This window comes from Pseudophryne corroboree, chromosome 1 (genome assembly GCF_028390025.1).
Source record: "Pseudophryne corroboree isolate aPseCor3 chromosome 1, aPseCor3.hap2, whole genome shotgun sequence".
Taxonomy (NCBI): Eukaryota; Metazoa; Chordata; class Amphibia; order Anura; family Myobatrachidae; genus Pseudophryne; species Pseudophryne corroboree.
Window position 1 is genome coordinate 1,101,560,267 of NC_086444.1, and position 22,817 is coordinate 1,101,583,083.

The following is a 22,817-nucleotide window of genomic DNA, read 5'->3' on the forward strand; positions in this document are numbered from 1 at the left end:
CTGTCATCCGCGTCTCTGCCATCAGACGCCATCCTGGGCCTGGGAGCGCTCCTGTGACAGCGGGCGTGTAGCACGCCGCGTTCCCGCTGGGCCGCGGCATGGGCGCCGCCATGACAGCCTCCAGCAGTCAGCATACGGCGGCCAATCCGGTGCTTGGCCGCACCCACTTTTCCTCACTCCACCAATGACTGTGCAACAGGGGGTATATATGAAGCTGCAGGATCAGTCTGCAGGCATCCTGAACTTTGTGTCACTCCTGCGACTCATGTGTAAGGATCTGGTTCCTGTTTCCTCCGTGTACCTGGATACCTACCTGCTGTTCCGTGTTCCTGGCTATCTACCTGAGACTCTGTACTCCTGGTTACTTCTCACAGCTCCGTGGAACTACAAGCCCCAGCAATACCTGCTTCCATCTACAGGCTTCACACTCACCACCATCTCTGTGTGCTTTAGCCTAGCAGTAGAGACTGACTCCAGGTGTGTTCCATCTCCCCACCTGTGATGCAGCTTGCATGCTGCCAGTGCCTCATCACCTGCACTGTGGACATAGTCAGACTCCTGCCTCTGCTACCAGGTTTGCCATACAACACCATCTCTGCTGGTTCCATGTTTTAATCTGCTCTGGTTCCCATACCGGAATATTCTCTGCCAAGTTATCACTCATCTGTTATCATCACTACCGGTTATCATTTCATCAGTCACCATTCATTCTGTTACCATAGACTTTCAGCTGCCACGCTGTACAATTGACATTTGCATTTCCTACTGTTATTTTCTGCTGCCGTTTTGTGAACCATCTGTCTAATAAATATCATTGCGCTCATGCGCAGAAACATAATCCAGCCTCCTCGTTTTCTCCCATCCACCTCCACTGACCCACTAGCGCCCCCTCCGGGGACACAGACAAAACCAAGTCTGACAGTAAGTTCAGGATCGATGGACTCGGATGGTGGACGGAGTGTGGGGTCAGAGGCCTTGCAAAATCTGGTCTCCCGTTTGGATGGTCAAGAGGCTGCGCAGCAGCAGATGTTCCAGTTCCTGCAAGGGATGTCCTCCCGGATAGATACACTACAGCAATCCCTGCCTAGTGTACACACTCCTACAGTTCCTGTTACTCCAGCACCTGCCAGTACTGTGAGTCCTTCTATGCCGGCTGCATCAGCTCCAGTGTCACGTCTGCACCTGCCCGTGCCAAGCAAGTATGATGGCAGCCCAAAGTTATGTCGCGGGTTTCTCAACCAATGTGAAATCCAGTTTGAATTGTTGTCACATAATTTCCCCACGTCAAGATCCAAGGTTGCCTACATCATCTCTCTACTTTCTGGATCTGCTTTGAGTTGGGTGTCTCCTCTGTGGGAATGTGCCGACCCTCTGATTAACAACTATGCAGAATTCGTGTCAACCTTCAGACGGATCTTTGACGAGCCTGGTCGTGCAACATCAGCTTCTGCCGACCTAATCCAACTTCGTCAAGGTACCCGTAGTATGGGACAATATGTCATCCAGTTCCAGACGTTGGCCGCAGAGATTCAGTGGAACAATCAAGCCCTGGTAGCAGCTTTCTGGCATGGACTCTCTGATCGGATCAAGGACGAACTGGCAACCCGCGATCTTCCTGTACAATTGTCCGATTTAATTTCCTTGTGCATCAAGTTGGACTCTCGCATCCGCGAACGCAACAATGAACGTGCTCGGAGTGAGCCACGCAGATCAAGGATGATACCTTCCGTACAGTTCCAGTCTCCACCTTCTGATGAGCCTATGCAAATAAATAGGTCCCGCCTAACTCCTGAGGAGCGGTCAAGAAGACTTCGTGAGAGACTATGTCTTTATTGTGCGGCTGCAGGTCACCAGATTAATTCCTGCACAGTGCGTTCGGGAAACGCCAGATCCTGACTTGTAAAGGAGGAGTCAAGTTGGGATCTTCTAGACAAGCTCCTTCTAATCAAGACCTTATCCTTCCTGTGACTTTAGAGACTTCAGTTGGGCTTCAGTCTGCATCAGCATTAGTGGACTGTGGAGCCGCAGGAAATTTCATCACCCAAGCTGCGGTAAATAAATTTTGCTTGCCTGTATGTGAACTTTCTTACCCAGTCTACATTACCGCCGTGGATGGTAGCCGAATCTCCAAGGGGAATATTTCTCACCAAACTGCACCAGTGGTTTTGGGAGTTGGGTTCCTACACTCAGAATTAATAAAGTTCTTAGTCATTCCTCAAGCCACCCAGGAGATCGTTTTGGGCATGCCCTGGCTCCAGCTACACAATCCACAGTTTGACTGGTCAACGTTACAACTTACTTCATGGGGTTCACATTGCCATCAGTCCTGTTTAGCCCAAGTTTGTCCAATCAAGTCTACTGAAGTAAAAACCCAGTCAAGTCTTCCTGCGGCTTATCAAGATTTCTCTGATGTCTTCAGTGAAAAAGCCGCGGATGTCCTGCCGCCCCATAGAGAATGGGATTGTCCCATCGATCTCCTTCCTGGCAAGAAGCCACCTAGGGGGCGTACCTACCCGTTATCTGTTCCCGAAACTGAAGCGATGAGCGACTACATCAGGGAGAATTTACAGAAGGGATTCATTCGTCCTTCATCATCACCCGCTGGTGCAGGCTTCTTCTTTGTTAAAAAGAAGGATGGAGGACTGCGTCCATGCATTGACTACCGGGGTCTCAATGACATTACCATTAAAAATAGTTATCCATTACCACTCATTACCGAATTATTTGACAGAGTTAAAGGAGCCCGCATCTTCACCAAGCTAGATCTCCGCGGTGCCTACAACCTCATCAGAATCCGGAGTGGTGACGAATGGAAGACAGCTTTTAACACTCGAGATGGTCATTACGAGTACCTGGTAATGCCATTCGGGTTGAGTAATGCCCCAGCAGTGTTCCAACACTTTGTGAACTAAATCTTCCGTGACGTTCTGTATAAATACCTCGTTGTTTATCTGGATGATATCCTCATCTTCTCCCAAGATCTTCCCTCTCATCGTCTACAAGTCCGTGAAGTCCTCCGACGTCTTCGTGAGAACCGGCTCTACGGTAAACTATCCAAGTGTACCTTTGAAGTTTCCTCTATACCCTTCCTGGGATATATAATTTCCGGATCGGATCTCCAGATGGACCCGACAAAGTTGGAAGCCATTGCCAATTGGTCCATTCCAAATTCTCTCAAGTCTATTCAGCGGTTCCTGGGATTTGCCAACTACTATAGGAAATTTATTCGGGGATTCTCCACTCTCATCGCTCCTATTACCAACTTAACTCGGAAAGGGGCAGACCATTCCAACTGGTTGAAGAGGCTTTAGCGGCCTTCCAGAAAATCAAGCTGGCCTTTATGTCTGCTCCAGTTCTGTCCCAGCCAGATGTAAACAGACCGTTCGACTTGGAGGTGGATGCCTCTACAGTTGGAGTTGGAGCTGTTCTCTCCCAGAAGGGAACTGATGGGAAAATCCACCCCTGTGGATTTTATTCTCGTAAATTCCTCCCTGCAGAAGCTAACTATTCCGTTGGAGATCAAGAACTACTGGCGATTAAGCTGGCCCTCGAGGAATGGAGGTATCTCCTGGAAGGGGCCAAACATCCGTTCAACATCTACACGGATCATAAAAATTTGCTATATTTAAAGGCAGCCCAGTGCCTTAATCCTCGCCAGTCCAGGTGGGCTATGTTTTTCTCACGTTTTAACTTTAAGCTTCATTTCCGCCCAGGTTCGCAGAATGTTAAAGCTGACGCCTTATCCCGATCTATGGAATCCGAAGAGGAAACGCCTGACTCAGTTCCACATTCTATCCTGAGTCCAGTGGTATTTGCTGCATCTCAAGTCTCCCCAGCTCCTCCTCCTGGTAAGACTTTTGTTTCCCCAGAACTCCGTCCCAAGTTGCTGTCTTGGGCCCATCAATCCAAGTTCACTGGTCATCCCGGTGTTCTGAAAACCTTCAAGTTCCTCTCTGAGACATACTGGTGGCCAAAGATGAAAGCTGACATCAAGGATTTCGTGGCATCCTGTCCTAAGTGTGTGCAGCACAAGACTCCTCGTCAGTCTCCAGCAGGTCAGTTACAACCATTGTCTGTTCCTAGTCGCCCTTGGTCACACCTGTCCATGGACTTTATCTCCGACCTTCCTCCTTCTCAAGGATACAATACCATCTGGGTTGTAGTGGACAGATTTACCAAGATGGCCCATTTTGTTCCTCTCCAGGGTCTCCCTTCTGCCCCAAAACTCGCCCAAATCTTCCTACGGGAGATTTTCCGCTTACATGGTCTACCCTCAGAAATAATATCCGACCGAGGTGTACAGTTTGTAGCGAGGTTTTGGAGGGCTCTCTGTTCTGCCATGCAGGTTAAACTGAAGTTCTCGTCATCTTACCACCCTCAGACGAATGGGCAGACAGAGAGGGTAAATCAAGAACTAGAGACATTTTTGAGGTTGTATGTTTCATCTTCTCAGGATGACTGGTTTGATCTGCTCCCATGGGCCGAGTTTGCCCACAACTTCCGCTACCACACTGCTACTGAGACAACTCCATTCTTTGCAGTGTATGGGCAACATCCTCGTGTTCCAGATTTCCAAGAACTCCCTCACATGGATGTTCCTGCTGCCACTACTGCCCTGAGTCAGTTTTCTTCAATCTGGAGGAAGATTCACACTTCTCTCAAAAAGGCCTCCAGCCGGTATAAATACTTTGCTGATCGCAAAAGACGTGCAGTTCCTAGCCTGAAACCTGGGGACAAGGTTTGGCTGTCTACCCGGAACCTCCGTCTTAGGGTCCCGTCTATGAAATTTGCACCACGTTTCATTGGTCCCTTTCCTGTCGAAAGAGTCATCAACCCTGTGGCCTACAAGCTGAAGTTACCACCTTCTCTGCGAATACCTAATGCTTTTCATGTTTCTCTCCTCAGACCTTTAGTCCTGAATCGTTTCCAAAGAGCTCTTCCAGTTGGTCCCAAAGTTCGAACTCAGCGGGGCGTGGAGTTCGAGATTGGCAAGATTCTGGATTCCCGTTGCCGGTATGGACGTCTTCAATACCTTGTCGATTGGTCCGGTTATGGCCCAGAGGAGAGAAGTTGGGTAAATTCGTTGGATGTCCATGCTCCAAGGTTGGTCCGTGTCTTCCATAACACTCATCCTTCCAAGCCACGTGGGTGTTCGGTGCCCACCCTTAAAGGGGGGGGTACTGTCAGGAATCGACTCACCAAGCTGACATCTGTCCGCCGCTGCGGACTCCGTCCTGGGTCCCTGCGTCCATCTGTCATCCGCGTCTCTGCCATCAGACGCCATCCTGGGCCTGGGAGCGCTCCTGTGACAGCGGGCGTGTAGCACGCCGCGTTCCCGCTGGGCCGCGGCATGGGCGCCGCCATGACAGCCTCCAGCAGTCAGCATACGGCGGCCAATCCGGTGCTTGGCCGCACCCACTTTTCCTCACTCCACCAATGACTGTGCAACAGGGGGTATATATGAAGCTGCAGGATCAGTCTGCAGGCATCCTGAACTTTGTGTCACTCCTGCGACTCATGTGTAAGGATCTGGTTCCTGTTTCCTCCGTGTACCTGGATACCTACCTGCTGTTCCGTGTTCCTGGCTATCTACCTGAGACTCTGTACTCCTGGTTACTTCTCACAGCTCCGTGGAACTACAAGCCCCAGCAATACCTGCTTCCATCTACAGGCTTCACACTCACCACCATCTCTGTGTGCTTTAGCCTAGCAGTAGAGACTGACTCCAGGTGTGTTCCATCTCCCCACCTGTGATGCAGCTTGCATGCTGCCAGTGCCTCATCACCTGCACTGTGGACATAGTCAGACTCCTGCCTCTGCTACCAGGTTTGCCATACAACACCATCTCTGCTGGTTCCATGTTTTAATCTGCTCTGGTTCCCATACCGGAATATTCTCTGCCAAGTTATCACTCATCTGTTATCATCACTACCGGTTATCATTTCATCAGTCACCATTCATTCTGTTACCATAGACTTTCAGCTGCCACGCTGTACAATTGACATTTGCATTTCCTACTGTTATTTTCTGCTGCCGTTTTGTGAACCATCTGTCTAATAAATATCATTGCGCTCATGCGCAGAAACATAATCCAGCCTCCTCGTTTTCTCCCATCCACCTCCACTGACCCACTAGCGCCCCCTCCGGGGACACAGACAAAACCAAGTCTGACAATGTCCTATTAGGGTACTAATTAGCACGAACAGCTTGTAACGTACATGGCAGGTTTAATCTTTCTATGTATAATGGAGAGAGATAAAAGCTCCTCAGTAAGTTCCTGGATGCCAAATCACTGTACTTAGTATCTCTGTACAGTATGTTCTATTAGGGTACTAATTAGCTGTCCGTGCTAATTAGTACCCTAATAGAAAATACTATATAGAGATACTAAAGACAGTGATTTGGCAACCAGGAACTTACGGAGGAGCTTTTATCTCTCTACATTATACATAGAAAGATCAAACCTGCCACTGTACGTTACAAGCTGCTCGTGCTAATTAGTACACTAGAAGAACATGCTGTACAGAGATACTACGGACAGTGATTTGGCATCCACGAACTTAGGGAGGAGCTTTTATCTCTCTCCATTATACTTAATAAGATTACAATGGAGAGAGATAAAAGCTCCTCCCTGAGTTCCTGGATGCCAAATCACTGTACTTAGTATCTCTGTACAGTATGTTCTACTAGTGTACTAATTAGCACGAACAGCTTGTAACGTACAGCGGCAAGTTTATTCTTTCTATGTATAATGGAGAGAGATAAAAGCTCCTCCCTAAGTTCCTGGATGCCAAATCACCATCCTTAGTATCTCTGTACAGTATGTTCTATTAGGGTACTAATTAGCTGTTCATGCTAATTAGTACCCTAATAGAAAACACTATACAGAGATACTAAGGACGGTGATTTGGCATCCAGGAACTTACTGAGGAGCTTTTATCTCTCTCCATTATACATAGAAAGATTAAACTTGCCGCTGTACGTTACAAGCTGTTCATGCTAATTAGTACCCTAATAGAACATACTGTACAGAGATACGAAGTACGGTGATTTGGCATCCAGTTAAAAGCTGTTCATGCTAATTAGTACACTAGTAGAACATACTGTACAGAGATACTAAGGACGGTGATTTGGCATCCAGGAACTTACTGAGGAGCTTTTATCTCTCCATTTTACAAAGAAAGATTAAACTTGCCACTGTACGTTACAAGTAGTTCATGCTAATTAATACACTAGTAGAAAATACTATACATAGATACTAAGGACGGTGATTTGGCATCCAGGAACTTACTGAGGAGCTTTTATCTCTCTCCATTATACATAGAAAGATTAAACTTGCCACTGTATGTTACAAGCTGTTCGTGCTAATTAGTACCCTAATAGAACATACTGTACAGAGATACTAAGTACGGTGATTTGGCATCCAGTTAAAAGCTGTTGTGCTAATTAGTGCACTAGTAGCACATACTGTACAGAGATACTAAGGACAGTGATTTGGCATCTAGGAACTTATAGAGGAGCTTTTATCTTTCCATTATACATAGAAAGATTAAACTTGCCACTGTACGTTACAAGCTGTTCGTGCTAATTATTACATTAGTAGAAACTACTATACATAGATACTAAGGACGGTGATTTGGCATCCAGGAAGTTACTGAGGAGCTTTTATCTCTCTCCATTATACATAGAAAGATTAAACTTGCCGCTGTACGTTACAAGCTGTTCGTGCTAATTAGTACCCTAATAGAACATACTGTATAGAGATACTAAGTACGGTGATTTGGCATCTAGGAACTTAGGGAGGAGCTTTTATCTCTCCATTATACATAGAAAGATTAAACTTGCCACTGTACGTTACAAGCTGTTCGTGCTAATTAGTACACTAGAAGAACATACTGGGGACTCGGACTCCTACAGTACTTACATTTCAAAAGCACTGTATTTTCCACTGCCTCCCGCTAGCCCATCGCCCTTCCCCCTTGGGAGCCTGCACAGGTCATGCAGTAGACATGGAGGGAGTTATTCACATAAACCAGGGCAAAGCTGCAGGAGCGGTTGTACTGTTAAGGTTCTATGCACCATACGGTACACATACAATTCTGTAGCAGGGCAGACTCAATTGAAATGGCTACCGCCTGTGACTCCTTGCCCCATGCAGGCCCCTTGGCTATGGAGCAAGTAACAGCACAGATTTTGTAGGTCATGGGGCAATGCTGAAGGAGCGTCAGAATCCCCTAGCTAAAATACACAGGGTCGATAGGGATAAGCGAGGTCTATGCACTTAACGAAATCCCAGACCCCATCGCATCACAAACTGACAAAATGTCCAAGGCACATGAACATCCGCCTTGTGTCAGCACTCAGCTATGGAGCGAGTGACGGCATAGGTTTTGCAGGCTACGGGGCAGTGCTGAAGGAGCGTGGGAATCCCCTAGCTAAATACACAGGGGTGATAGGGTTAAGCAAGGACTATGCACATAATGCTACAAGGCGGGGGTTCATGTGCCTCAGACATTTTGTCACTTTGTGATGCGATGGGGTCTGGTGTATCGTTATGTGCATAGACCTCGCTTATCCCTATCGACCCTGTGTATTTTAGCTAGGTGATTCTGACGCTCCTTCAGCATTGGCCCGTTCTTTGAACACAGTATTTTCCACTGCCTCGCTCTACCCCCATCCCACTTTCCCCTTCCCCCCTGGGAGCCTGCACAGTTCATGCAGTAGACAGGTAGGGAGTTCCGATCAGGTTACAAGGCAAGATTTATGTGAAAACTGTGTGCACCCTTCCTTTGAAGGTATAACAAAGAAAAATATTATAATAAAGTGAATGTCACGGGAACTCTTACGCTCATACTGTACATGTATTTCAAAAGCACGGTGTTTATGCATTGTACATACTTTCTTTTACACAATTAGTTGCGTCTCCATACACAATCTTGCGTCTGCATACACAAGTTTTTTAACATGTTCATTTGTGTCTGTACAAACTTTTTATTTATATTGAGAACTCTCACCGTCTGACCATTGGTCACCATCTATTAACATTACAGTTGTCACTGACCATTTGCCAGAGCTGTAGATCAATCCGCCGCTATACGATCGAAAGTACTGGATTAGTGGAGCATTAGCCACCCAGTGGTGGTGATGTGTAATGCATGCTGAGTATCTAGAATCGCCTCAACGCACCTGCCTGTGATTAAACTCAGCAAGCTAAGCTATCGCCTTAGCGTGACTAAACGCCCGTCTAGGCGGAGAATCGGTCAAGATAAAGGTGGCTACATCTGTATACTGTATCTCTAAGCAAATAGATCATCAAAAAAAAGTAACAAAATTAGCACTTTTCTTTGGGTTCAGTAGGAAATACCGGCAGCCGGGATGCGGGCGTCAGTATACCGTCAGCGGCATCCCGGCCACCAGTATGCCAGCAGCAGGGCGAGCTCTAGAAAGACCCTTGCGGGCATGGTGACTCGCCGCAGGTTAAATTCTCCCTCTATGGCAGTCGTGGACACCCACACAGGGAGAATAGGCTGTGGCACAGGTATTCTGGCAGCGGGATTTCACCGCTAGTGGGATTCTGGCGTCAGTAGCTGTATTGTAACCACTTCCCTTTCTTTATTGGGATACTGTGCGTATGACGCATCAGTCATTACCTTACTAAAAGCTTTATTTTTAGGTATGACCACAGTTTGATCTTCATCTGACCTTCATCTGCCAGTTAAATAATGAAAATATTAAAAGCAGCACAGATTATTTATAGAGTTTTGTAGATTAATGACATGTCCCTTTTCTGAAGACCCGCTCTCCTATTGGCTAAATAAGACTGCTGTCACATCAGCAAACATGTCTACATTCTGGTAATTGTGACATTATGCAAATGTTGACTTCTCATCCATATCAACATTCCGCATGCCAACTTTTTTGTACCACACCCTTAAGAACAGACCAAAGAAGTGAAGACTACTGCCTACTCTCTGTGTCATAGAATACTATATGGGATATATTATACAGATACAACTACTGCATGTAAGCATTTTAGCTATGTGCTTTGCTTTTATAAGGCTATAAACTGAGGCTGTATTGATGAATTTGGCTCTATAGGTCATACTGGTGGTGATCTGGTTGTATATGAGGCAATGAGGAGGTGTACTGACGGGATGCGGTCAAGATCCCGCCGGACGGAATCCCGCCTGTCGAAATACCGACACCGGAATCCCGACCGGCACAATCCCGACATATTCTCCCTCCGTGGGTGTCCACGATACCCATAGAGGGAGAATAAATTAGTGTGCCGAGCGTAGCGAGGCACCGTGCCCGCAGCGTGGCGAGCGCTCACCACCCCTGGCGGGATTGTGCTGGTTGGGATTACGGTGTCGGTATTTCGAACACCGGGATCCCGTCCAGCGGGATTTCGTACTGATCCCGTACTGACTGTGTGCTGGCATTGTGGATTATTATTTTCTTGTATTTATTAGGGTGTGGATCATCAAATCGACAGTGTCTAGGTCGACAATGTTTAGGTCGACCACTATAGGTCGACAGTCACTAGGTCAACAGGGTTGGAAGGTCGACAGGGTTTCTAGGTCGAAATGTCGACATGAGTTGTTGGGGGGGGGTTTGTGTCATTTTCTGCGTACAGTGACCGGGAAGCCGAATTAGTGCACCGTATCCTCTCGCATGGCTCGCCATGCTTCGCGCAAGATTACCATTCCAGTCGTAGTCCACGTGGATCGTTAAGTATGAAAAAGTTTCAAAAACGTAATTTTTTTTTTAAAAACTCATGTTGACCTTTTGACCTGTCGACTTTCCAGCCCTGTCGACCTAGTGACTGTCAACCTATAGTGGTCGACCTAAACATTGTCGACCTAGACAGTGTCGATCTTCAGACCGGATCTCATTTATTAGGGGCCTCCGGCATTTTGGTCTCAAGATCGGCAGCACTGTATTAAGCCACCGTGCAGCACCCAGAAACCAGCATCATTAGGATTCGCTCTCCTTCTAAGCTTGCCACCAGACTCCCATTGGCTAGTTTCACAGGAGTCTGGGGGTGGACTTAGAAGGAGAGTGAAACCTAATGTTGAGTCCCCGGTGCCACATGGCAGCTTAATATACACAGGGCTACCAGCATGTATTTTACATACAGCATAATATGTATGTTTATATGTGCTAAGCCCCAAGCCCCCGCACTGTGTGGTTGGCTTTACCCAAGTTTTGAAATCCTATGTTTTTATCACAGATTTTCTGGCCGGAGAGACTAATTGTCAGTATGCCACAGAACCCTGTGTGAGATTCCTCCTAAATGTCAAAGTACTATCTTGTATAAATTGCATGATGGTCACTTGATAACTGTTAATATGAAGAATGTTGCAAGAAGTTGTATGTATTTGTCTGGTATCGATGGTCAAATTGAAGACTGGACTAAAGGGATGACAAAAAATTTAAACACCCCACCAGTGTCACCATTACAACCCAAGGTTATGCCATCTTCCTCACAGCAGAGGGTGCATTTATATTTTGGAGGACCGATTTTGTACTGAATGATCTCCATTGCAAATGATACTCACTGTATATGGCTGGAAGTGATCAAAATGAAGTCCATCACATCTGAGAAACCTCTATCCATTCTCACAGCTATTTTTGCTAGATATGGGTTAACCAGAACAAATTTGCAGTAACAATGGACTACAGCTTGTGTCAGCAGAATTCCAACGGTTCATTAAGGAGAATGGAATTAGGCATGTTACAGTGGTTCTTCACCACCCAGCCACCAATAATCTGACTGTAATATCCATACAAACTTTGATAGAGTGATTAAGGGAATGAGTTATGAATGGTGCCGTTACAACATAACATTGATAATTTCTTGTTTATCGACTACTGCTCAGTCTTCTGTCATGTTGTTTATGCAGAGAAACATGAGGTCACAATGAGATTTATTGAAAGTAAATGTGGGGAAGGAGGTGCATAGCAAAAGAGTTAAAATAAATTTATAAGAAGCATATCTGAGATTTCAACATCGGCTGGGAAGTGCATGATAATGATTACAGGGCAGATACAGATGGGTCCACGTTTATCTTGACCTTTAATAGGATTAAATACCCCTGCTCTAATGACTTAATCCCCTGCTGTATTGTTCTCTGTATTGTATTGCAGTTGAGAACAATAGATGAAGGGTTTATGCTAATAAGTAATCTTGTGCCTAGGCGCAGAAAACTAGTCAAGATAACCGTGGACCCATCTGTATATGTGACTAGATAGTAACGTGGTTTCCAAAACTGAACTACTGTTGTATGAGGTGGAAGAAGTGATGTAGAAATACTATGTTGACCAGACTATTGAATCCTGTGAGTCAGATGAGTCAAGGAAGAATCCTAACTCGTGTGAAGGACACATCCTTACCAGTTCCTCCTGCAGTAAAAACAATAATGGAGGCAGGAACATTGACTGATGCTCTTTCAGAACGTGAGCTGGAACACAATGATTCAACTTGAAGGAGGAAATAAACCCTATGGTTGAGAAACAACCTATGGAATCTCATACTGTAGTCCGATGGATTCAGCAACATTATCCAGAGTTCAGATGGCACCACAAAGACTTTATGAAAATGAATTCAGCCTTCTAATTGCTGTGTAAGAATGTATATATGATGGGAGGAGTGTAGTGTATGAGGTATTGTTTTTGTTACAAGTTTTGCATTAATGGACTTGTTACTTCCTTTTTGATATGCTCTTAGGGCCTGATCCTTAGACAAACGCAGCTGTGATGGTTCTCTTCCATGCGTCCATCCAGTTGCCTCCCAGAAACACCCATTTCATATATGGAGAGAACAGTCCGAGATCTATCCTCCCGGAGATAAGGGAAGATGTATACGTTTGCTATTGCGCAATATTGAGCTTGCTTACATTTGCGAGATGTGGCTGCATTCGGAGCTGCATGCGATTCAGAAATGGCTACCACTAAATTCCATAAGTCTGCGCCCTACATTAGGCCATGTGGCAATAGTTGCACCACTGCACTAATGCAATCTCCGTTCTCACTCCTTATACAGAGCCATAGTGTGTCTTGCTTCTGATTATATCAGTGTGTGAGCTGCCAGCTGCACTTTGCGCAGATATAACTGCATTCCAGAATGCTGTATATCTCTGATGTCAGCACTTTGTAAGGATACATTTTAAAGGATTGTATTTATCATGTAAAAAACATAAAGAGTAAAATAAGAAACAGGTGTTTTCTTACTAACATGCCCCTTCATCGCTGCCGATCCGACATCTTCGCCATATATTGCTTGACATGTTATTAAACAACCGACAGCCCAGCAAAACTTGGTGTGGAGAAAAGGTCAGTGGTGGCTTTGTCTCTATTGGTATAAGGTGAGTGCAGACACATACAATGGGAACCCCAGAGACAACATCCTTTTACTGAGCTGTTTTCTAGAGCCTGTATTGTTCTGGTAGTGTTAGTGCTCCATAGAAAGGGCAGATCACGCTGCAGTAATGAAACAGTCGTTCATTTCCAAAACCTCCACACCTGTACGAGTGCAATCGTAATCTTCTGCTTCTTTGGCACAATACATAAAGCATAAATGTAAATGCAATGTGAACACATAAATGATATAGCCGCAATGCAAATGAATTAGAGACAATCAGCTGAAGAGGGCAATCGGCCAATGAGATGCGGATAGCTAATGCTACTGAGTGTCATCAGCAAAAGTTTGGAATTCACACTAGCTCTCCATCCTCGTGTATATTTGCCTGTGTCCAGGGTTGGCTCTGTCGCAATTACTAGAACATGCCATTGCTATACTTGGCCTAAGATTTCATGCCCCTTGCCACCACCATTCTGTCACCCCCATTAAGTCTTATGCAGATTTTACTAAAAACAAACAAAAAGGAAGACGCACATGTCCAACTCTACATGAGGTTTATTGTGTGCTTAGATCAAGGTTTATATTGAAAGAGCCAACTCAACATCTGGCAAATACGGCAGACAGAGGAGACTCAGGGGGTCTATTTATGAAGGGGGTTATTCAGAGATGAACGCAGATCGCTGCACACGCAGCCAGATCCGCATTCATCTCTGCACATGCTGGGGGGCGCCCAGCACAGGGTAAGGCTGCCCAGCATGTGTGAAGCCACCTCCAGATGCGTCCGCAATTAGATTGCAGACACCTCGGAACTGAGATTGACCCCTGGCAATGCAGCCTGGCTGCGCTGTCAACGGGCATTTTTTTATCGGAGCGGCTGCGTGTGACGTCTTGCAGCCACTCTGAAAATGCTGACGACCCGGCCCCGTTTTCCCTGCGCCACCCCCGCAATGTCATCCCTTCAGGAATGTGGCCGCAATGTGTTTGTCTGTGTAGTAGCGATGTGGACGCTGCGCATGCGCAGTTTGCCATCACTGGCAAACTGCGATGCGGGCAGCATCAGCGACAGGGTCACAATGACCCCCTAAGTCTTGGGCTGAGATAAAGTACCAAACAATCAGCTCCTAACTGTCATTTTTCAAACACAGGCTGTAACATAGCAGTTAGGAGTTGATTTACTGGTACTTTTGGGGACGTGTACCAAGCAGTGATAAAAGTAAGGAAGTAAGCCAGTGCAGAAGTTGCCCATGGCAACCAATCAGCATTGACGTAACATTTATAATTTACATACTACAAAAGTATACAGAGCAGCTGATTGGTTGTCATGGGAAACTTCTTCACTGGCTCACTTCTGCACTTTTATCACTGCTTAGTACATGGCCCCCTTTATCTCACTCTACTTTATCTCTCTCCAAGGCTTAGGAAATAGAGCCCTAAGACTCATTTAATACTAATTTAAACTGGCAATTTGAAATGGAAAAATGTCAAGGGCTGACATGGCACTGACAAAGTAGCTCTGGAAAGCTTCATGATTGTCTATGACAACCAGCAAGAGGCCTAACTGCGGGATACAGTCACCACGGCGACATTAAAAATATCGACAGTCATAATGTCAACATGTTCACAAAAACGAAAGTAAGTGATCACTGCACCAGTGGGACCCACTGTTTTGTCTGTCAACAGTCTGAGCATGACAACCTTTCATAAGTGTCAACATGCTGAAATTACAATTTCCCCTCATTCTTTTCTTGTAGTTGCCTAACACGGTATTGCCTCCACAGGCCATGAGATACATAGATGGTGCTTGCTGCTTTTTTGTAAAACATAAAAGTGGTGGCGTTAAGCCTTAAAATCCCTGCTGACCAACAAGCAACAGGTAAGTTATAAATATGTTAGAAATAATTTTGCCTCTGCTTAGTTCCCTGCCCATTGCACATCTGAGCACCATTAAAAAATAACCACATGGATTACTCCATTGAAATAAAAAACATATCTGGAAGCCAATGTGCATCATTCACTGTAACTTGTCAAATGATTACTATTGTGCTGTGGCTATACCGCTCCTGTACATGGTTAACTACTCGTAGCGACTACAGAGTGATTTCACATAAGGAATCAGTGCTTACCATGCCTGCTGGCTCTCGTCACTGGGCCACTCCAGACGACACATGTGTCCAACTGTATTTTCAAACTTTGCAAATGGCACCAGTTTGCTATAAATTGGGTACGGTGACATCATTGAGAAGGAGAGAAACCAGGTAACTGCGATCACCTTCAACGCATGTGACTTTGTCTGCCATACTCTTGACTGTAAGGGCTTACAAATGGCACTGTAACGTTCCAGCGATATGGCAACCAGATTGAATGTTGACACGCTTACAGAGATGCCTAGCCAAGGAAACAAGAAGACATTGTTATCCCCTGTGCTAAATGAACAGGTTGGCACTACATGACGCTGATACAGCTGGAAAACTGATTTTTATGAGTAGTTGTATAGAACACAGATTTATAAGGCTATGGGAGACATTTACTAAGCAGTGATAAGAGCGGAGAAGTGAGCCAATGGAGAAGTTGCCCCATCAACCAACCAGCAGCTCTGTATCTTTTTATAGTATGCAAATTATAGATGTTACTTCAGTGCTGATTGGTTGTCATGGGCAACTTCTCCACTGGCTCACTTCTCCGCTCTTATCACTGCTTAGTAAATGTCCCCCTATATCTGTAGACATAAAGTATAAAATGAAATCTTGGGAAGACATGAACTAAAACAGAGTGTCGTAATGAAGAGAACCTAACTGGCACAAACATAAAAGATTGATGAAGGGTGGCATTATAGTTAGCCTTGCTGCTTTATTTACAGTTTCTTTTTTTAGTGTCGATAGTATTTTTCGAGAGTATATGCAAATAAAGGAGTACAAAAAAAAAAAGAAAGAAAAGGATGTACAAAATAATAGCAAAAACATACAGAAATAGCCAACATGAGAATATTGGTGAGGAACTTAGACAGCAATGCCGATAGCTAGAATAATCAGACTTAATTTACAGTTTCTTATATAGCGCAGCATATTCTGTTGCGCTTTACAACTGGAACAACAGTGATAACACAAAACTGGGTAATAACAGAGACATAGAGGTAGGAAGGGTTTAGTAAGATATTCCAGTAGTCGGAATACCGGCAGTCAGGATACAAACGGCGGGATCCCGACAGTCGGAATACCGGTAGCGAGCGCAGCATGTCCCCTCGCGGGCTCGCTGTGCTTACCATGCTTCGGACACGGTAGCACCCTTCAGTTGCCCACAAGGTTCTATTCCCTCTTGGATAGTGGCATGGACCACCACCCGAGTGGGGTTTCCGGGCGGCGGGCAGGATTCCGATCACCAGTATGTCACCGGGTGTTGTGATTCCAGAGTCGGTTTCCTGACCACTGGGATCCCGACAGCCGGGAACATAACTACACACCGGTCTGCTCACAAGCTGAATTATCTAGAGGGAAATAGGCATTGATACACAAGGATAGGTGCTACCTATTGCAGAGTTTCTTGGTGGGCTGTATTATATAGTCACACAGCAATGATGACCAGAGATAAGGAGGATGTCAAATTGAAGAAAATAAGATTTTACTCACCGGTAAATCTATTTCTCGTAGTCCGTAGTGGATGCTGGGGACTCCGTAAGGACCATGGGGAATAGCGGCTCCGCAGGAGACTGGGCACAGCTAAGAAAGAATTAGGACTACCTGGTGTGCACTGGCTCCTCCCACTATGACCCTCCTCCAGACTCCAGTAAGGATACTGTGCCCGGGAGAGCTGACACAATAAGGAAAGGATTTTGAATCCTGGGTAAGACTCATACCAGCCACACCAATCACACCGTATAACTCGTGATATTATACCCAGTTAACAGTATGAACATAACAGAGCCTCTCAACAGATGGCTCAACAATAACCCTTTTAGTTAACAATAACTATGGGGGTAATTCCAAGTTGATCGCAGCAGGAATTTAGTTAGCAATTGGGCAAAACCATGTGCACTGCAGGGGAGGCAGATATAACATTTGCAGAGAGAGTTAGATTTGGGTGGGTTATTTTATTTCTGTGCAGGGTAAATACTGGCTGCTTTATTTTTACACTGCAAATTAGATTGCAGATTGAACACACCACACCCAAATCTAACTCTCTCTGCACATGTTATATCTGTCTCCCCTGCAGTGCACATGGTTTTGCCCAATTGCTAACTAAATTCCTGCTGCGATCAACTTGGAATTACCCCCTATATACAAGTATTGCAGACAGTCCGCACTTGGGACGGGCGCCCAGCATCCACTACGGACTACGAGAAATAGATTTACCGGTGAGTAAAATCTTATTTTCTCTAACGTCCTAGTGGATGCTGGGGACTCCGTAAGGACCATGGGGATTATACCAAAGCTCCCAAACGGGCGGGAGAGTGCGGATGACTCTGCAGCACCGAATGAGAGAACTCAAGGTCCTCCTCAGCCAGGGTATCAAATTTGTAGAATTTTGCAAACGTGTTTGCCCCTGACCAAGGAGCAGCTCGGCAAAGTTGTAAAGCCGAGACCCCTCGGGCAGCCGCCCAAGAAGAGCCCACTTTCCTCGTGGAATGGGCTTTTACAGATTTAGGCTGTGGCAGGCCAGCCACAGAATGCTCAAGCTGAATTGTGCTACAAATCCAGCGAGCAATAGTCTGCTTTGAAGCAGGAGCACCCATCTTGTTTGGTGCATACAGGATAAATAGCGAGTCAGTCTTCCTGACTCCAGCCGTCCTGGAAACATAAATTTTCAAGGCCCTGACTACGTCCAGTAACTTGGAGTCCTCCAAGTCCCTAGTAGCCGCAGGCACCACGATAGGTTGGTTCAAGTGAAAAGCTGATACCACCTTAGGAAGAAATTGGGGACGAGTCCTCAATTCTGCCCTATCCATATGGAAAATCAAATAGGGGCTTTTACATGACAAAGCCGCAAATTCTGACACCCGCCTTGCCGAAGCCAAGGCCAAAAGCATGACCACTTTCCACGTGAGATATTTTAAATCCACGGTTTTGAGTGGCTCAAACCAATGTGACTTTAGGAAACCCAACATCACGTTGAGGTCCCACGGTGCCACTGGGGGCACAAAAGGAGCCTGAATATGCAGCACTCCCTTGACAATGTCTGAACTTCAGGCAGTGAAGCCAGTTCTTTTTGGAAGAAAATCGACAGAGCCGAAATCTGGACCTTAATGGAACCCAATTTTAGGCCCATAGTCACCCCTGACTGTAGGAAGTGCAGAAATCGACCTAACTGGAATTCCTCCGTTGGGGCCTTCCAGGCCTCACACCACGCAACATATTTTCGCCATATGCGGTGATAATGTTGTACGGTTACATCTTTCCTAGCTTTAATAAGCGTAGGAATGACTTCCTCCGGAATACCCTTTTCTTTTAGGATCCGGCGTTCAACCGCCATGCCGTCAAACGCAGCCGCGGTAAGTCTTGGAACAGACAGGGCCCCTGCAGCAGCAGGTCCTGTCTGAGCGGCAGAGGCCATGGGTCCTCTGAGATCATTTATTGAAGTTCCGGGTACCAAGCTCTTCTTGGCCAATCCGGAACAATGAGTATAGTTCTTACGCCTCTTCTCCTTATTATCCTCAGTACCTTGGGTATGAGAGGAAGAGGAGGGAACACATAAACCGACCGGTACACCCACGGTGTCACTAGAGCGTCCACAGCTATCGCCTGAGGGTCTCTTGAACTGGCGCAATATTTTTCCAGCTTTTTGTTTAAGCGGGACGCCATCATGTCCACCTTTGGCCTTTCCCAACGGTTTACAATCAGTTGGAAGACTTCTGGATGAAGTCCCCACTCTCCCGGGTGGAGGTCGTGCCTGCTGAGGAAGTCTGCTTCCCAGTTGTCTACTCCCGGAATGAACACTGCTGACAGTGCTAACACGTGATTTTCCGCCCAACGGAGAATCCTTGTGGCTTCTGCCATCGCCGTCCTGCTTCTTGTGCCGCCCTGTCGATTTACATGGGCGACCGCCGTGATGTTGTCTGACTGGATCAGAACCGGCCGGTTTTGAAGCAGGGGCTTTGCTTGACTTAGGGCATTGTAAATGGCCCTCAGTTCCAGAACATTTATGTGTAGGGAAGTCTCCTGACTCGACCAAAGTCCTTGGAAGTTTCTTCCCTGAGTGACTGCCCCCCAGCCCCGAAGGTTGGCATCCGTGGTCACCAGGACCCAGTCCTGTATGCCGAATCTGCGGCCCTCTCTGAGATGAGCCCTCTGCAGCCACCACAGCAGAGACACCCTGGTCCTTGGAGACAGGGTTATCAACCGATGCATTTGAAGATGCGATCCGGACCATTGGTCCAACAGGTCCCACTGAAAAGTTCTGGCATGGAACCTGCCGAATGGAATCGCTTCGTAGGAAACTACCATCTTTCCCAGGACTCGCGTGCAATGATGCACCGACACCTGTTTTGGTTTCAGGAGGCCTCTCACTAGAGACAACAGCTCCTCGGCTTTCTCCTCTGGGAGAAACACTTTTTTCTGGACCGTGTCCAGAATTCGGCCATTACCTTGGTAAATACCCTCGGTGCCGTGGACAGGCCGAACGGCAATGTCTGGAATTGGTAATGACAATCCTGTACCACAAATCTGAGGTACTCCTGGTGAGGATGGTAAATGGGACATGCAGGTAAGCATCCTTGATGTCCAGAGATACCATGTAATCTCCCTCTTCCAGGCTTGCAATAACCGCCCTGAGCGATTCCATCTTGAACTTGAATTTTTTCAAATATGTGTTCAAGGATTTCAAATTTAAAATGGGTCTCACCGAACCGTCCGGTTTCGGTACCACAAACATTGTGGAATAGTAACCCCGTCCTTGTTGAAGTAGGGGCACCTTGACTATCACCTGCTGGGAATACAGCTTGTGAATTGCCTCTAACACAGCCTCCCTTTCTGAAGGAGTCGTTGGTAAGGCAGATTTGAGGAAACGGCGGGGGGGGGGGGGATGTCTCGAATTCCAGCCTGTACCCCTGAGATACCACTTGAAGGATCCAGGGATCTACCTGTGAGCGAGCCCACTGATTGCTGAAGTTTTTGAGACGGCCCCCCACCGTACCTGGCTCCGCCTGCTGAGCCCCAGCGTCATGCGGCGGACTTAGCAGAAGAAGCGGGGGAGGACTTTTGTTCCTGGGAAGTGGCTGTATGCTGCAGCTTTTTTCCCCTACCTCTGCCTCTGGGCAGAAAGGACACGCCTCTACCCCGTCTGCTCTTTTGGGGGCGAAAGGACTGCACCTGATAATATGGTGCTCTCTTTTGGTTGTGAGGGGACATGTGGCAAAAATGCCGACGTCCCAGCTGTTGCTGTGGAAACTAAGTCTGAAAGACCATCCCCGAACAACTCCTCACCCTTATAAGGCAAAACTTCCATGTGCCTTTTGGAATCTGCATCCCCTGTCCACTGCCGGGTCCATAACCCTCTCCTGGCACAAATGGACAGTGCACTTATTTTTGATGCCAGCCGGCAAATATCCCTCTGTGCATCTCTTATGTAAAAGACAGCGTCTTTAATATGCTCTACGTTTAGCAATATAGTGTCCCTGTCTAGGGTATCAATGTTCTCTGACAGGGAGTCTGACCATGCAGCTGCCGCACTGCACATCCATGCTGAGGCAATAGCTGGTCTCAGTATAATACCAGTGTGTGTATATATAGCTTTTTGGAGAGCCTCTTGCTTTCTGTCAGCAGGTTCCTTTAGGGCGGCCGTATCTTGAGACGGCAGTGCCACCTTTTTTGATAAGCGCGTAAGTGCTTTATCCACCTTAGGGGGTGTTTCCCAACGTGACCTATCCTCTGGCGGGAAAGGGTACGCCATTAGTAATTTTTTTGAAATTACAAATTTTTTATCAGGGGAAGCCCACGCTAGTTCACACACGTCATTTAATTCTTCAGAAGGGGGAAAAACTACTGGTAGTTTTTTCTCCCCAAACATAATACCCTTTTTTGTGGTACCTGGGGTCACCTCAGAAATGTGTAAAACATTTTTCATTGCCTCAATCATATAACGAGTGGCCCTATTGGACATTACATTAGTCTCTTCGTCGTCGACACTGGTATCAGTATCCGTGTCGACATCTGTGTCTGTCACCTGAGGTAGCGGGCGTTTTAGAGCCCCTGATGACTTTTGAGACATCTGGGCAGGCACGGGCTGAGAAGCCGGCTGCCCCACATTTGGCATGTCGTCAAATTTTTTATGTAAGGAGTCGACACTTTCGCGTAATTCCTTCCACAAGTCCATCCACTCCGGTGTCTGCCCCGCAGGGGGTGACAACACATTTATAGGCACCTGCTCCTCCTCCACATAAGTCTCCTCATCAAACATGTCGACACAGCCGTACCGACACACCGCACACACACAGGGAATGCTCTGACAGAAGACAGGACCCCACAAAGCCCTTTGGGGAGACAGAGAGAGAGTATGCCAGCACACACCAGAGCGCTATATAATACAGGGATTAACTAAATTATATCCCCTATAGCTGCTATATATGTATTTTGCGCCTAAATTTAGTGCCCCCCCTCTCTTTTTTTACCCTTTTCTGTAGTGTAGACTGCAGGGGAGAGTCAGGGAGCTTCCTTCCAGCGGAACTGTGAAGGAAAAATGGCGCCAGTGTGCAGAGGGAGATAGCTCCGCCCCTTTTTCGCTGACTTTTCTCCCGCTTTTTTATGGATTCTGGCAGGGGTATTTATCACATATATAGCCTCTGGGGCTATATATTGTGATATATTTGCCAGCCAAGGTGTATTTATTGCTTCTCAGGGCGCCCCCCCCCAGCGCCCTGCACCCTCAGTGACCGGAGTGTGAAGTGTGTATGAGGAGCAATGGCGCACAGCTGCAGTGCTGTGCGCTACCTTGGTGAAGACTGATGTCTTCTGCCGCCGATTTTCCGGATTCTTCTTGCTTCTGGCTCTGTAAGGGGGCCGGCGGCGCGGCTCCGGGACCGAACACCAATGGCCGGTTCCATGCGGTCGATCCCTCTGGAGCTAATGGTGTCCAGTAGCCTAAGAAGCCCAAGCTACCACCAGTTAGGTAGGTTCGCTTCTTCTCCCCTTAGTCCCTCGCTGCAGTGAGTCTGTTGCCAGCAGATCTCACTGTAAAATAAAAAACCTAACATATACTTTCTTTCTAGGAGCTCAGGAGAGCCCCTAGTGTGCATCCAGCTCGGCCGGGCACAGGATTCTAACTGAAGTCTGGAGGAGGGTCATAGTGGGAGGAGCCAGTGCACACCAGGTAGTCCTAATTCTTTCTTAGCTGTGCCCAGTCTCCTGCGGAGCCGCTATTCCCCATGGTCCTTACGGAGTCCCCAGCATCCACTAGGACGTTAGAGAAAAAGAAAATACTGTATGTTAGGATGTGAGGACTGTATAGAGGGGATGTAATTAGATACAAA

General features: G+C 46.7%; 1 protein-coding gene across 1 annotated transcript in view; it reads right to left on the reverse strand.

Moving 5' to 3' along the window:
- The window catches only part of CCKAR (cholecystokinin A receptor), a 109,359-nt gene that overhangs the window by 30,605 nt on the left and 55,937 nt on the right, over positions 1–22,817 (reverse strand). The window contains exon 3 of the mRNA XM_063922157.1: positions 15,487–15,748. Coding sequence (XP_063778227.1) covers positions 15,487–15,748 — 262 coding nt within the window. The remainder of the gene's footprint in view (positions 1–15,486; positions 15,749–22,817) is intronic.